Here is a 16,294-nt window from a genome sequence, read left to right as displayed (position 1 = left end):
TCTGTAAGTCCTGCTTGACTTGGGATAGAAGATTCGACCAGTTATACCATTTGAGGAGCTCTCCGCCCGTTACAGCACGTCTGGGCGGTTATTGTCCCAGGCGCATGACCCGGCTGCAGATATTGATACTGTAGAGCCAGAATAGGCCAGGAAAAGGCAACTAAAATTAGTCTCAGAACTCGAGCAAGAGTGCGTCTCCGAGATATGTTGTCGAGTTGCTTTGGCTGCTTTAGATGAAGTAATTGTGAGATCGTACACGGTGTTGATGTAGGCCTTTGAGTCCTACATGCTCCGTTGAATGCTAATTGAGCTGCGCCTTGTCGCCCTCGTAATACAGGCATTTTCAGGCGTAGAAGTGGCATTGCCTCCATAGGAATTCAAGGCTCTAGGCTGATGTGTTGGGGAGTATGTTAGGTGAAGTGTGTGTTAAAATAGGTATAGTTTGATGATTATTTTTATTAAGCATACATTTCTAAGAGGGTGGGGAAGCGACAATTATATAGAAGAGTGTTAGAGGTTCCACCCGACAAGAAGCAATACACGCTAACTGGAACCCACTTTAATAGCCCCCCTTAAGCTGAATATAGGTAACAATATGAAGGTTATAAGAGACGTTAATATCTCTCTAAACCTAAAGTATCTTTAAATGCATAGAATGCATCTTTTGGCAGCGCCTTAGTAAAACTATTAGCCATTTGTTAACTTGTTTGTATGTATTTTAGCTTAATATCTCTGTCTATAACCTTCTCCCGAATAAAGTAATGTTGGAGAGCAATATGCTTAGTTTAAGCGTGAAACTTAGGGTTTTTTATAAGAGTAATAGCACCTTAATTGTCGGCGTAAATAATTGTTATGTAAGGGGATTCGTTAGTTAGAGATAGTTCTTAAAGGAGTTGTTGTAACTAAATGGCTTCTTTTGCTGTAACTGTCTGTGCTATATACTCTACTTTATAGGTTAAGAGTGCCACCGTAGGTTGGCGCTTTAAGGACTAGCTAATTATACCGCTTCTAATATTAAATATAAATCCCAACGTTAATCTTTAAGTTTTTAAGTTATCTGCTTAGCTAGAGTCTGTAAACCCCCGAAGCGCTTATATCTCTCCTTAGAGGATGAGTTAGAGGTTAAGTGTGCCGCGTAAGTAGGAAAGTATTTAAAGAATAGCTTGCATATAAGACTTATTGGGATTAGAAGTAAAGTAACTAATAAGGGAGACAGCAAAGGCGATATTAGGTTAAGTACCGAGTATAGCGTATATTAGGGTGCCAACTAGCGATTAGTATTAAGTCTTAAACGCAGAGTTAGCCTAATAATCTACTACCGCTGGTTGAAGATAAGAGGTTCCTATTGGCGTAAGGTGAGGGGAACAGTTCTAAAGACTAGCGCTATAAATAGCCTCTTTAAGGTAAGAGAATTGGCTAAGCCGTAGTTTACGGAGTTGTTAATCTTAAGTTACTTTTATACTAAGGTAATAAGTAATAGGGCCTAGATTGGTTATACTAAAGCGTCCGCTAAGTTAAGCTTTAATAATCTTAATATTAATAATATCTGGTCCAATAAGTAGGAGGTTGTTAACGTAGACTGTAATATATATAGAACCTTTAGCGAAGACTAAAGAGTTAGAGTTAAGGGGTTTAAAACTAGCATCTATAAGGAACTCTAAGAGCGTTTAATGCCAAACTTAAGGTAACTGTTTAAGACCATAAAGTGCTTTATTTAGACAATAAACCCGTCCAGTTCCATTATTAAAACCTTTAGGTTAATTAACGTAGATCTCCTCCTTAATGCTTCCGTAAAGGAAAGCGGTCTTAACATCTATTTGTTTAATCTTAAGGTCTTATGCAGCTGCGATAGTAAAGAGCGCTTTATAGCTTATGGGTTTCATAACGGACGCGAAGGTCTTATTAAAGTTAACCCTAGCTTATTGTTTGTAACCCTTTACTACCTACCTTGCCTTATATTGTATAATCCTTCCTTTACTATCCCGCTTATGCTTAAAAACCTATTAGGCGTTAAGAACTTTATAATTAAGAGGTTGGTTAATAAGTGTCTAGGTATTATTTGCTTTATAAGAGCTGATTTCGTCTTTGCTAGCGGAGTACTATTTGTTATTATTAACGTTAAGGGTAGATTATTTCTATGACCTTAGCTCGTAAGGTTTAGCTATAGGGGAGTTGCTAAGTATAGCGTAGAGGTGTTTAAAGGAAGGGGTTAAGAAGTGGGCAAGCGCTAAGAATGCTGTAATAGGCGGGTTTTCTCTGATGTCGACAGAATTGCGATACTTAAGAGGTAGTTAAGGCCCATTAGTAGCTGCCAGACGTTTTAACTTCCGTAGGGGTGTCTTATTAGTGGTAAGGCGCTTTAATTTTCAAGCTTTTTTAAGGAGCTGTTTCTTTTCTTAATGCTGTTTACGTTAGGTAGCGTAATTAGGTGGAGCTTCTTCTCCCTTAAACTAAGTATTGATATCTAGAGTATTGGAGTTGTATTTAATATGTTATTCTTAAATTCGACGCTTATTGCTACCGGGAACTGTTAAAATAGTCTCTTAGAAGTGGACAGCTAAGGCATATATAAGCCGTCCTATCTCTTTATCTTAAATTCAAATGATATGTTTACCCTTAAAGCCAATAAGGTTCCCTGATTTTGCCTTCTTATCTATATAAGAGCTGAACTTCTTTTAACTGCTGGCCCTGTACCAGATATCGCACCTAAAGGTGCGAATTTAGGAGTAATTAAAGACTTCGCCTTGCTCTATTTTGTAGGGGGTCTATATTTCTAACGATTTAATAGGGAGGATATTTTATATAAAGTTAGCGTGCTTAACTGCTTCTAGCTAGAAGTTCTTAGGAAGTAAGCAATTATTTATAAAGGTAAAGGCTTAGTTATATATTGTGCGATTAAGTCGTTTTAAGGCTCTATTTTGTTGTTAACTCTTTAGGGTTAAGTATAAGAACTAAATTCCCTTATTCGCAAGTTTTAGCTGAAAAGTATATCTAAGATATTCTCCTCCGCTATTACTATATAGCCGTAAGATAAGACTTCCTCATTGTTTAACCTTTGCTTAATATTATTGAAAATAAAACGGGACTTCAGCCTTATACTTTATTAGGTAAACTTCGCTTATTTTATTAACTCTATCTTGGAAAGTAACGAAATATCTTAATCTATTATAGCTAGCTACTTTTATAGGTCCTTTGATATCAGAGAATATGACTTCGTGAGGCTTGGTATTGTGGTTAATAAGAGAATCCCAATATATGACATTGTGTATTCTGCCACGTAGGTAGGCTTCGCAGGTATAGTTATAAAGGTCTGGTGAGTAAGTAAGGTCTATCCCTTTTAACATTCTTTAGAGCTTTCGTAAGTTCTAGGGGCTAATATGACCGAGCCTTTCGTGCTATAACCTCTTGGCTAGGTTTTGTGAGCTGCTATATAATATATGGCTGGTTTAATAGCTAACTGCAAAGGCTATAAGCCCTTCTTAATGGTTGGCCTAAGTGTGGAGAAAGAAGAGGCCGGACTTGCGAAACGCGTAAGCTATAAGCTTTGAGTTGTAGAGAAAATCGCATCTAAGGTTAGATAGATGAAGATAAACTTAATTATTGATAAGCTGTAAACTAGATACTAGGTTGGCTTGTAAATTAGGGATGTAAAGGACGTTAGTGAGAATAAGCTCTCTCTTAACTCCTAGAACTGTGAGTTTTAGGTATATATCTCCCTTTCCTATTAACTGGAGACACGTTTCTCCAATTCCGGAGATAATAATCTTCTTATTAGCTTGAAGATCTTAATAGGTAATAAATAGCTCTCTTAACTAAAATATATGCTAAGTATACCTAGTATTAATAATAATTGTAGAGGAGAGGTTAATATTTAGTTTGGCTATAAAATAAAGTTGTCTAGTAAGCTTAGAGGTGTAGGAGTAAGGAGGAATGCGAATAATATAGGGAACCCGCCACCGATAGGTAATAAGGTATAGTCGGCGAAGTAGGTTACGTGTAAAGTAGCGTAAGTTCTTCTATAGGTTGTGTACGTAGGCTAATAGTTTCTATGCTAATAGTAAAGGTTAAAGGGCGATTTGTATAAGCAGTAAAAGACTATAAAAGAAGAATAGTATGCCGGCTGTAAAGAGTCCGAAGGGAATAAATAAAAGATAATATAAGAGTAGATGGATCTATGGTGAAGAATGTCTGATATAATCAGAAATATGGGAGTTTCGGCCACGATTATTAAGGTGTAATTATAGCCTAGTTAGCTTGCTATAGAGTTAAAGCTTTTATAGCCACCTTATTTGTTGCTAGACTATAGTTAATTAAATAGCCATTTTTGTATATTGCCTTAACTTAGTAAGAGGCTTGCTATTTGTTGTTATTGCTAATGGTGCTATAGGTAATAATACAGATTCTAATAAGGAGTTACTCTAATAGGCTTTTTATTATTTTCTGAAGTCCCTTCTATAAGCAGAGCGCGTATCTATCTCTGCGGCTTTCTTAGGGTTTTCCTTTCGCTAGATCTCCTTTAAGTGGGGTTAAAGGATCTAGTATCTGTCTTCCTAGTAGCTAGCGCGTTTGTATGGCCTATAATACGGTCTATTATATTATTGTTGGCCTTACTAATTATAGTGCTGCTAGCGGTAAGAGGCTTAATTTATGTGTGCTTGGAAAGCTACTAGTTAACTTTAGAGTATAAGTTGCTCTTATATATAGGTAAGGCCCTGAACTTTTAAGAGAGTAAGGGTCTTATTAGTAAGGGAGTGTATAAGGTAGAACGATTCTTGCCAGCCGTTAAAAGTAGGACTGAGACTATTAATAAACTTAGAGAGTAGGTCTATTCGGTCTATAGTGTGGTTTTGGGTCTTAAGGTCTAAGTATATCTCCTCAAATTTAATAATGTATTCTTTAACGTTCTTATAGTTTGCGAGAGTAAGGTTTTGCTATTTGGCGCATATTTTAGTATATATTGCGTCTCCTTTTAGCTTAAATTCCGCGTGTAAGATTTCTATTATATCCTTAATTTTGATACAGTCTTTAATAAGGTTCTGTTCGCGAGTGCTATAGGTTATAGAGATGTAGTTTACTTCCTTAAGTTGCTTTCTCTTCTAAGCTTTAAGATCCGCCTAATAAGTTTTAACAAGTTTATTGTAAGCGTCTCTCTTAATCTAAGGTTAGTTTATGGCTGGTCCGGCTCCTGGGTTAACTGGAGCGTCTAAATTAAAGTTATTCTTGATTAGCTACTGCCTAGTACCTTTCTTCTACTTCTTATGGTCTGTAGGGCTTTTAAGTATCTAAATATTAGAGAGATTAATATTAGACTTAGAGTATTTAATTGCTATAATAACTTGTAAGAGAGAAGTAAGTGTTTTAGTAAAAAGGTGGGAAATAATATTCTTTGGCTTGTGTACTATTACCTTTTTAGTATTTAGTATAGTGCTAAGGATTTAACGACTAATGACAATAATAATGATAATAATAATGGTACTAGGAATAGTGATAGTAATAGGCAACTGAGACATTAATAGAAAACCTAATTTAAGGTTAATAGATAGTAACAGATAACTGAGATATAGTAAGAAAAGCCGATCTCGATTAATAGGATATTTAAAATTTCTGGAGTGCGTATATCCAAGTTAGAGTGCGCATATCTGAATGTCCGAAATATTTAGAGTGCGTATATCTAAGGTGTCTAGAGTACGTATGTCCGAAATGTCTAGAGTGTAAAGTGTCTAGAGTGCGCATGTCTAAAATGTCTAGAGTGCGTATGTCCGAAGTGTCTAGAGTGTAAAGTATCTGGAGTGCGTATATCTGAAAAGTCTAGAGTGCGTATATCCAAAGTGTCTAGAGTGTAAAGTGTCTGGAGTGCGTATGTCTAAAATGTCTAGAGTGCGTATGTCTAAGGTGTATCTTAAGACGTAGTATATAGGTCGCTACGTAATAGAAGCGTCTTCGGGCTTATAACCTGTTAAAATAGGTATAGTTTGATGATTATTTTTATTGAGCATATATTTCTAAGAGGGTGGGGAAGCGACAATTATATAGAAGAGTGTTAGAGGTTCCACCCGACAAGAAGCAATACACGCTAACTGGAACCCACTTTAACAGTGTGCCTCGCGATCCTCGAATTTTATAAACAGGGCGTTTTCAGGCGCAGGATCCGCCTTGCTTGGAAGCCTCGCCTGGACAATAGCGCCTGGAATCAAACGACTTTTGAATTATGATTCACGCAACATGTACAAGACTCCGAGCCCTCTATTGTGTGTTAGACTTGTCGATTAAACCGTTCAGCACACAGCTACAATGTCTGCGGATGGAGTATCCGTGGTTGCGATACTCAACCAAATATTAAAGACATTAGGGAAGATCAATGAGAAGTTTCATATCATGCGACACTACTCGAAAGAATTGAGTTTCTTGGGCCTACAGTTGGATACTGAAACTCTGGTTCTCAGAGATGGTTTTCGATTCTTGATGCAGTTGGATGAGGACGAAGAAATCATATTGGAGGATCTGGAAGGGAGCCTTTGGTCTGATGCTAGCCTCAACTCCAGAAGCAGTCAGCTTCTAGGCCGAAAGAGTGATGAAAGCATTCAGATTCTTGTTAGGATGCAGGAGGATCTAAGAAATTTCGAAGAGTGTTTCGCATCGGTGTCCAAAGTCAGTTTTTGAGCTCTACTACTAGACGAGATTATAACAGCATTTAGGACCAATCATTTGGTGAAATTGCCTACCCGCAAGCACATTCCACGGAGATCAACTTCAGTAAGAGTCTTTGTGAAAAGACCGTATCGAGCTTGCAAGATTTCAACTTTCAGCTTTCTGTTTTGCGGTCAGCGCTTCAACATGATCAACTCACCTCTCTACAATGGCTTGAGTGGAATGAGCCAAACTATGCATTACTGGAAAATTATGGCGCAATCAGCCGTGCTGCCACAAAAGCTTATGTGGCTCTGTGTGGAAAATGTTCATTTGCGTGCCAGCACCAGCACACCGCGAAGCTCTCTTTAAATGTTGAGGTTAAGAATGGGGAAAGTGTTCGCCTGACTCTCATCATTTCACCGGAAGATGTTGAGCGGACCACACCAACCAACGCCTTGTCAGCCTGGAACTATGTGGAAGCGGTTGTGGCCGATTATGGCGGTTCCATAATTTCAACATCTACTGAACCAATCTATGGATCCGCCAATCGAGATATTGTCAATAACTCGCAGAAAGGACCTCCTAGCACTCCTACATATCGCTCAATTCGGTCAGACTTTCTTAATACTACCAAGAATTTCAGACCTGTCACTCGATTCCCTAACCTCAGAGTAAATAAAAGAAGAGCCTGCGGGCGACTCTCAACACATCTGCTCAAAAGAGTTCCTGAAATGGCTACCTTCGAGTCGATATGTGCAACGTGGTTAGGAGCACGCCCGAGTTCAAAGACAAGGCCGATATTTCCGTGGAGTATGGAACTGGATCAGTCTTCTCTCGCGCGCAGAGGAATCTGTAAGACATTCGTTCACCCTAGTTCGTACCGCGACGATGTGGCGATTCACAAGATTGATGGCAGCTTTGTAGAGATAACCAGCGTCTCCCTTGCAGAACTCTTGCGGAAGCCGTCACAGAAAATGAGTATTGAGTTCCAGCTTGGAGTTGCTTATCGGCTAGCAAGTGCAGTGCTTCAATTCCACTCTACGCCGTGGCTAAGTAACGAATGGGGGATTGAGGATGTTTGCTTTTGCAACGCAGCAGATTTATATTCAGAAGAGGCGCTTGAAACTCTTCATCTTGACGTGAAATTAAGATGCTCTAGAGCGGAAAATTGGCCATCCGTGGGCACAATGGCGGGAGGAAATGAGGGAAACGGTTCTGGTAATACGACGCTCTTCAAACTTGGCGTTGCTCTAATTGAGTTGGCATACTCGAGACCGTTACAGTGGCTCAAGGAAGAACAAGATATGGACGACTTCACAGCCGTCCTAAGGTTATCTAGCAGAATTCCCCCTCTTGGACCAAGTTATCAAAAGATAGTCCAAAGCTGCCTGCAAGGGAGACTTGGGTCTGGTGATGATTTGCTGCAGACGAGGTTTCAGTGGGCTTTTTACAATGACGTTCTTTTCCCACTCAAGCAAATGCTGAAAAGCCTGGAAATTGAGAATCAGGCTCGGGACATTGGAATGCGTATTCTAGCGGAGGGCGGTCCCTTAGTAAAGGCAGAGTAAGCTTTCCTCTTTCTGCACATTTTACATGCACTAGCCGTTATCCCAATATTCACTTGATGACAGCATTATTTTTGTGCATGGGTTGGGAGGAGGATCTATCAAGACCTGGAATAGAAGTGGGATTTGCTGGCCGAGAGATTTACTTCCAGATTGGATGGAAAACTGCGCCAGAATCATGACTGTAAGTTTCAATGTTTATAATATAGGATCCAAGTGGTGGGTCTAATGATCTTTTGAACCCCGTAGTGGGGTTATGACTCGACTTCCTACGCAAACCAAAATGGCTTATTATTACTGGCCGAGACTCTCCTAAAAGACATCGAGATGAAAAGGCGTAACGTGATTGAGAGACAGCGGCCAGTTGTGTTTGTATGTCATAGCCTAGGTGGGCTGGTCGTCAAGCAGGTAACGTTATCCTCGCAGAGCCTCTTTGATCGAATTAACTAACTACAGGAAAGGCACTTCTACAAGCGCAGAAATTCAATGAGCAGGGTGGTAACTTTGGGGGTATTTATGCCTGCACCTCTGGGATTATATTCTTCGGCACTCCTCATCGCGACAGCTCTTCTGCTAGTCTTTCTCAACTCGTGGCAAATGTTGCGAATACCGTTTTTAAGCAGACCCACAACAATTTGTGGCATATTATCTCCGGCAATCAGAATGCACTTGTAACTCAGAGCAAGTCATTCAGATCTATTTCCGCGGATATGCTTCTTGTATCTATATTTGAGGAGCAACCAATAAATCATTCGGGGATCGTAAGTTAAATGACGTATAGTATTGTTTGAGTTAGAGTTGATATCTTAAAGGTCATTCCTGAATCCTCTGGCCGTATGGAGGGTTTGAACACAACATCTTTTGGTATCCCAGGTACGTATTGCGTCATTATCCTATCTAGACATCATCTTACTTAATAGAAAACCATATATATCTGTGCAAATTTACGGATCCACGGTCAATCCATTTCGAGCGGGTGGCATGTCACATCTTCGAATTAGTCAACAGAGCTGTTGTATTGCAAAACCAAAAAAGAGACGGTTTGTTCATCTCTGAACTTTCCTAATTGTACACTGACGTGCTTAGTCATCCTGAACTGTCTCCGATTAAAAAGTATGGGATATGGTTGCGAAGCTGTTATGAAGAACCAGATGGGCACCTGCTCCTGGATATTTGAGAATTCTAGATTCTCGGATTGGTTGCAGCAAGACAGGAGAATATTCTGGATTTCCGGAAAACCCGGATCTGGGAAGTCAACATTGATGAAGTATCTCGTAGACAACCTGAGAGCGCGCAAATCGCTCGGAAACTGTTCTATAGTGGGAATCTTCATTTCTCGCAACACAGAGACTTCTCAAATATCTGTGGTTGGCTTGCTCAGAGCGATAATTTTGCAGATACTCGAAGACTTTCGAGACCTCATTCCGGTAGCCTTTCCAAGGCAGTGGAAATCTCTGCAACAAAAAGCCCCTGGCCTGAAATTCGAATGCTCAGAAACTGTTCTTTGGGAGGCATTGCTGGAAATAATGGACCATACAGTCATTCCAAGCAGTATCTACCTATTTATCGATGGCGTTGATAATTGCGATGGCTCTATCCGAGAAGTGTTGAACTTCATTCGTACCCTTGTGAAACACGAGAGCATAGGTATGCGCATAAAGGCTTGTTTTTCAAGCCGATCTCTCTCTGAAACCGGAATCGAAACCGGAGTAATGAGCACGATCAGGCTGCATGAACATAACAGGCCTGATATTGCGAAATACGTTTACGACAAAATCATGTCGCATTCCACAAATATGTCCCTTATTTCATCAAACCGTGCGTCTCAATATCTCCTGAGGCTGTTGATCGATGAAATCGTTGAGAATTCATCTGGAGATTTCCTGCGGATGAACACAATTGATGAAATTGTAGTGGAACCTTCACCTAACTTCAGCAGTATTTTAGACAGCTTGCAAGGTGTCCTCCAGAAACACATGGTATCTATCAGCAAAAAATGGTACAATAAGGGCGATCTGAGTATACCGGGATGCTTTCCGCTCATTATGATACCCCGAGGATTACCGGAACCTTGTATGGATCGTAGAATTCGAGCCCCTGCTGAACCACAGCTTGGCTCTCTCAAGGCTGTAGAGATCCAAGATGGCCCTGTTTCCTTCAATAGGGTTACGCTTCACTTCTCTCGTCGGACTGTCAGTGAGCTCTTTGCTGGTGAAAAGATGGCTGGTATTTGGAATGACCTCCTAAGGCACAACTCCACAGAGTTATTGGATGTGTGCTTGTTCCAAAAGCTACACGATCCACTGGAAGACGAGGCTATCACCGAGGTAATAGTTCTGTTCGTGTGCACTGATAATTCGATAGAAGATCATCCTGTCCTGGAGGTGCCGGTCCTGAAGGTGCCGATTTTGACTATATCTACTTCTACGTCGCACGGAACTGTTCATTCGAACAGCCCATGTGTTGCGGAATCAATGGCTTCTCCATATAAGAAAGATGCGCAATTCCCCTACACGGCGGTGGCGTCTGACAACTGCCACAACAAGGCTCTTTTCGGCTTAAAGAGTCGTATGGTGCACTGTCAGGATCAATCCGATTATCTGGCTCTCATCTGCGTATGTTATCCAGATACTGGAAATCAATGTCCCGTTCTGGTCTTGAAGCTGTTGTTCGCCTTGGCCTGGTCATAGGATGGCTAGTCGCCCTTTTTAGAATGTGTAGGTTGCTTCCCTAATCTCCACTTTGCAGCGTATCGTCCTCTAACGGCTTAATTTTCATTAGGCCCTGCAACCAATCCTAGCAAAAGTAGCGAAGCCAAGACCAATTTTACCCTTTCTCGTGTAGTGAGTTTATGAGAGTATCAGACTGAAGAGGCAAGGATACACCCATACACCGAGGGTATCTTAGTCAAGATAAAGTCACTGACTACCTTCGAAATTCCATAGCTAGGGGCAGCGAGGGCGGAAATTGAGGGCTCTGTTTCCGAGACAATTTATTTGAGCTTAATTAGTGATCGCATTTGGTAGTCTCTCCTGAGCTCTATAAATATGAAAGAATAAATGCGAGAGAACCTTTTCTGTGGCCCTGTTGTCTGTGCAGATGTTAACGCCAGTGTTTTTATCCATATTCAATATTGATTAGCAATTATTGAATATTGAATATTGACGTTCAATATTCAACATATTGAATACTGAATATTTTGTATAGATATATACAGTATTCTACTATTTTATATAGTTATATAGGATATACTATAGGTAGCAGTATAGGAAATAGGTAGGAAATAGGTATAGGACGAGTAGGGGAGGGGAGAGAGGTAGGGAGGGAGGTAGGTGGAGGGGAGGAAGAGGCGGAGGGGAGGAAGAGGCGGAGGGGAGGAAGAGGCGGAGGGGAGGAAGAGGCGGAGGGGAGGAAGAGGCGGAGGGTAGAGTGTAAATGCCTGTGTGCGCTTGTGCACGGATCCTACTTTATTACGTGCTTCGTTTTTATATAAAGGCTTGGCTCAATATTCAATATTCAATAAGAAGGAATTCCTCTGGAAAAGTCCCCCTCCCCTACTTAGAAGCTCCGGAATTTTCAACCTTATCTTTATATAATACCCCCCTAGCACGTAGTACCCAAGTTAAGAAAGGAAAGATAGAGATAGTAGAGGCGGAAGGAGGCTTAACGCGTTAATTATATAGGGGACGCGCTAAGATAACTAGGCCCTTAAGAACGATAGTTATAAGAGTAATATAGAAGATACAGTTTATATAGCAGCAGCAGCCCCTAATATACTACGATTAAAGTATATAGGAAAAAAACTACGCGTTAAGGATTAACTAGGGTTAATAAGAAACCGCGTAATAGCCAAAAAAAAGAGTAAAGTAGCTAGTAATAATAGCTATTGTAATAAACTAATTAATAACTAAGAAGATAAATATAATAATAAATATACGGATTAAGGTGCTAACTAGCCTAGTTATATTACTTCTAAGGGCGTTAGAAGAGTAGAAATGTTAGGCCATAAAGACGTACTTGCCGTAACCGGCTTAGCGCAGGCGAGGCGCAGACGAGGCGCTTATAAAACGTAGTTGCCCCATATTAGAGAACAGCAGAATTTAGTTCTACAGTTCTACTTCATTAAGAACCCAATACTTATTGCATTCCACTACTATTATTATATTGCTATAAACCCTAAGGGCCTTAGTGTCCTAATAGTTCTAAATTCTTTTCCCTTTTTAGGGGTAGCGGCCTAGCAATATAGCGGTCTGCTAAGGCCATAACTATATATCGGCAGCCCTCTGTTAAGAAGATAACCTATATTTATTAACTATATCGCAGCCTATTAACCTAATAGTAAGACGCGGGCGTAATACTAGTCTGGGGATTAGCCCTAGGATAATATAGGCGGACTTATATCCCGGATAGAACTAAAAGCTATAGGTAAGGATACGATATAGGAAAAAATATAACGGCTAGAAAACGAGAAGCTACAACTTCTAAAGTAAGGAAAACTACAGTTGCTTAAGGAAGAGGTGGAAATACTAAAACGGCGTTAATGCGGTAAGGTAATATTAACTCCTATTCCTAACCTAGATCTGCTACCTTAGAGTATTCTATTAGAGTACTTAAATAGTAGCTTAATATATCTAAACCTTAAGTAGAAGGCTACTAATATAATAGGCGCTTTATTAAAACGGGCCGTTAAAATAGAGAAGATTACTCTATATTATGGTAAGACTATTTAAGAGTACTAAGACTTTTATAATAGCTTAAAGCTGGCTTTCTGCCTAAAGCCTAACGGCTTTATAAATAATGATACTAGAGTTGCGTTTACTATATAATATATAAAGGGGATTAATAAAACCCTTTAGCTATAATATAAAGATAACTATTTAGATATATAGTTTACCTAGGAGGATCTTATAGAATTCCTACTTAATTAGATTAAGAGTCCTATTAATTAAGAACTTTATATAGCCCTAACCTATATAAAGGTAATATAGCGAACCCATTAACCTATAAACGAGTTTACTACTTACCTAATCTCCTTAAAAGCGTAAATTAATCCTCCTTATAATATAAAGCATTTAATAATATACCTATTCGCGAAGCTGCGACTAAAGCTACGGCTTACTATTGCTAACTATTAGGAATTCCTATAAACTTAAAATTAGCTAATTTCCCTAGCTGCCCTATAAAAGGAAAACTAGAAAAGCGCAAGTACCCTATAAGTAAGGAATAATAGGCGTACTGTAACTTTAAATATAACGGCTACCCTATTAGGTAACTTAGGAAAAGCGGACTCTAAAACCACCGCTAGTAACTTAATAGTAGGGCTGTTAGCGACTCAGTTAATCGAGACATAAGCACGGCAAAAGGGTCGCGCAAGCCTATACGATTGGATTGTCTATAAACGAGAATCTAAAGCTAGGGAAAGGAAAGGAGAAGAGGAGCAGCGCCGTTCAATGTTTTATAAGATCTTCGCGTCATATAACCGCAATATACGGCAATCTATGGCAATTTACCGGTGCGAAGTTCTGCCAGTGCTGTAACATTACCCCCCCCCTCTAAAAAAGCCTGCCCTTAGGCTTTATTGCTAAAAGTCTTAGTAAGAGAATCTGACTAATTAGATAACTTTAACCGCCGGTTAAAGTTCCTAAATATTTTAAGACCTTACGTAATTAAGAAATTTCTAGGGTGTTTTTATCCTTATATTCTTCTAGTAGCTTATTATTTTTATTATACTAGTATTCTATCTACTTATCTAGGTACTTTAGTGGTCTAGGTTTATTAGGGTAACAGCTATAGAACTTCTAAAGCTTATAGAGACTACCTATAAAGTTCTATATAGGGTACTAAGTAGGGTTTAGGTTATATCCTTTCTAACTAATATAATACTTTAACGTTTCCTTTATAAGTTTATAGGCTAGTATTTCTTTAATTTCCTATTTATTATCGCCATTAACTTAAATTAGTAGGGGAGGTTTATTCTTTTATCTAGGTAGTAGGTTATTTATAGCTTTTTATAGCTTATCTAGTAACAAAATAGGGTGAACTTTAATTAAGTCTGGGAGCTTAACCTTATATAAATTGCCTACTCTATTAAGAATCTTATACGGTCCTACTATTTTATAGTCTAGTTTACGGCTAGGCCGTTTTATCTTTTAGTTCTTTATTATAACCTAGACTATATTACCTATAGTGAGGTTAGGCTCGCGCCTATACTTATTTGCCTACTATTCTATTAATTTCTAGGCCTTTTTTAGGTTTATATAGGCTACTTTCTAGGCTTCTTCTAAGCGCTTAGCGTACTACTAGGCTTCTTTATAAGATAGTTTTTTATATACAGTCTAGGGCCCTTCTAGTCTTTCCTAGTTAAAGCTTATATAGGGTAGGTAACCCATTTCTAGTTAAATAGGGGCAAATCCGGTAGAGTTGTAGGGTAAGGTCGCTTAGGTGTAGTTTATTAAGGGTAACAGTTTAGCCTAGTTATCCTAAAAATAGTTAATAAAAGGCCGGAGCCTCTAGTCTAAGTATTAATTTATAATCTTCGTTTAACTGTCTATCTGGGGGTAATATACTATAAAAAGCTTTAGCTTAATGCCTAGAATTTAGGTAAACTTATTCTAAAAGGCTAATATAAACTGCGGCCCGTGGTTGGATATAATAGTGTTTAGTAGTCTATAAATTCGGTAGACGTAGTAGATATATAGTTAGGCCGCCTCTTTAGTATTAATATTCTTATAATAGGGAATTAAAAACAGGCGCTTGCCAAAGCGGTTAACTAGGATTATAACTATATTATATCTATTATGGTCTAGAGGTAGCTTATAAAAGTTTATAGAAATATATTACTAGGGGCGGTTAGGTATTAAAAGGGGTTTTAATAGTCCTAAGGTCTTATCTTATAGGATTATGGACTTATAGCAGTTATTACAGTTCTGTATATAGCGGTTAATATCTATAATTATTCCGGGCTAGTAATAGCGGTCGCCAATAATCCTATAGGTCTTATTTTTTCTAGGGTAGGCTGTAGAGACTTAGATATATGCTTTAGCAATAAGCCAAGTCCGTAAGTTTTATTCCTCTACTACCACTAGCTATTTGCAGTACTTAAGCAGTCCACTTTTAAGGGACTATAGGCTAGAACCGTTCTTTGCCTTTTTACGGTACTTCTATAGAAAAGGGGCCGTACGGTTTACTTATAGTAGTTTATTAATAAGGTCTAGTTCTATAGAGTTAATAGGGTATATCTCGGCATCTAAAGAGTCTATATTTAGTTCTGCCTATATTTAGGGGTTAAGGTATTCTAGTTATAATAGCGCTTAGGTCTATAATAAGATCTTTACAGCTGTCTAGTTATTTATGTCCTATTTACGCCTTATAAGGGTATCCGCGCGGTTAGTAGCGCCTAGCCTATATATAATTAGGAAGTTAAACTAAGATAGGGTGTCTACTTAGCGCGTCTATTAGGTTATAAGGGCCTTTATTATTATAAAATATTCTAAGGCCTTATAGTTAGAAACTACCTAAATAGACTTAGGGGTACCTTCTAGTTAGGCTTACCAGTGCTAAAAGCTAGAGATAATAGCCAGCATTTCTTTATTATGGATTGGGTAGTTTAGCTTAGTATTTACTATAGTCTTTAAATAGTAAGTAATAGGGTACTATTCTCCGTTCGTCTACTTTTAGGAGTAAACGCTAGCTATAACACTATCTAAGGCATTAGTTTCTAGTATTAAGGGCCGTTTTAGGTTAAAGTAGGTGAGTAAGGGAGTAAAGACCAGTCATTTCTTAAGCTTATTAAAGGCCTACCTATATACGGTATTAAAGTGAAAGGGCCGGTCCTTATAGGTAAGTAGGCTTAGTAGCTAGGTAATTCTACTATAGTTTTTAATAAAGCGTTAGTAGAAGTTATAGAACCCTAAGAATAACTATACCCCCTTTATGGTCCTTAGGGGTACCTATTAGTTAATTACGGCCGTCTTTTCTAGGTCTACCTTAATCCTATTTATACTAATAATAAACCCTAAGTACTTTATATACTTAACACTAAATTCTAACTTCTTAATATTAGCTTAGAGGCTAGCTTCCTAAAGCCGTTATAGGACTTT

At 38.8% G+C, this 16,294-nt stretch overlaps 2 protein-coding genes across 2 annotated transcripts; both read left to right on the top strand.

Moving 5' to 3' along the window:
• Positions 1 to 7,604: 7,604 nt before the first annotated feature.
• K441DRAFT_545780 (uncharacterized protein) lies at positions 7,605 to 8,198 on the top strand (the record flags this gene model as incomplete). The annotated part of the gene is made up of 1 exon (XM_067642831.1): positions 7,605 to 8,198. One exon carries the CDS (start codon positions 7,605 to 7,607, stop codon positions 8,196 to 8,198), a length of 594 nt encoding a protein of 197 aa, XP_067507585.1.
• A 64-nt stretch (positions 8,199 to 8,262) lies between these two features.
• On the top strand, positions 8,263 to 8,965 carry K441DRAFT_545195 (uncharacterized protein; the record flags this gene model as incomplete). Its single annotated transcript, XM_067642802.1, has 3 exons — positions 8,263 to 8,379; positions 8,445 to 8,603; positions 8,657 to 8,965. Coding segments are annotated over 3 exons (585 nt in total), but the record flags the coding sequence as incomplete, so codon positions are not given.
• Between the last annotated feature and the right edge of the window lie 7,329 nt (positions 8,966 to 16,294).

This window comes from Cenococcum geophilum, assembly GCF_001692895.1.
Source record: "Cenococcum geophilum 1.58 unplaced genomic scaffold K441scaffold_8, whole genome shotgun sequence".
In the NCBI taxonomy this organism is placed as follows: Eukaryota; Fungi; Ascomycota; class Dothideomycetes; order Gloniales; family Gloniaceae; genus Cenococcum; species Cenococcum geophilum.
The sequence above is the reverse complement of the archived record's forward strand: the minus strand, read 5'-3'. Positions and strand labels throughout refer to the sequence as shown.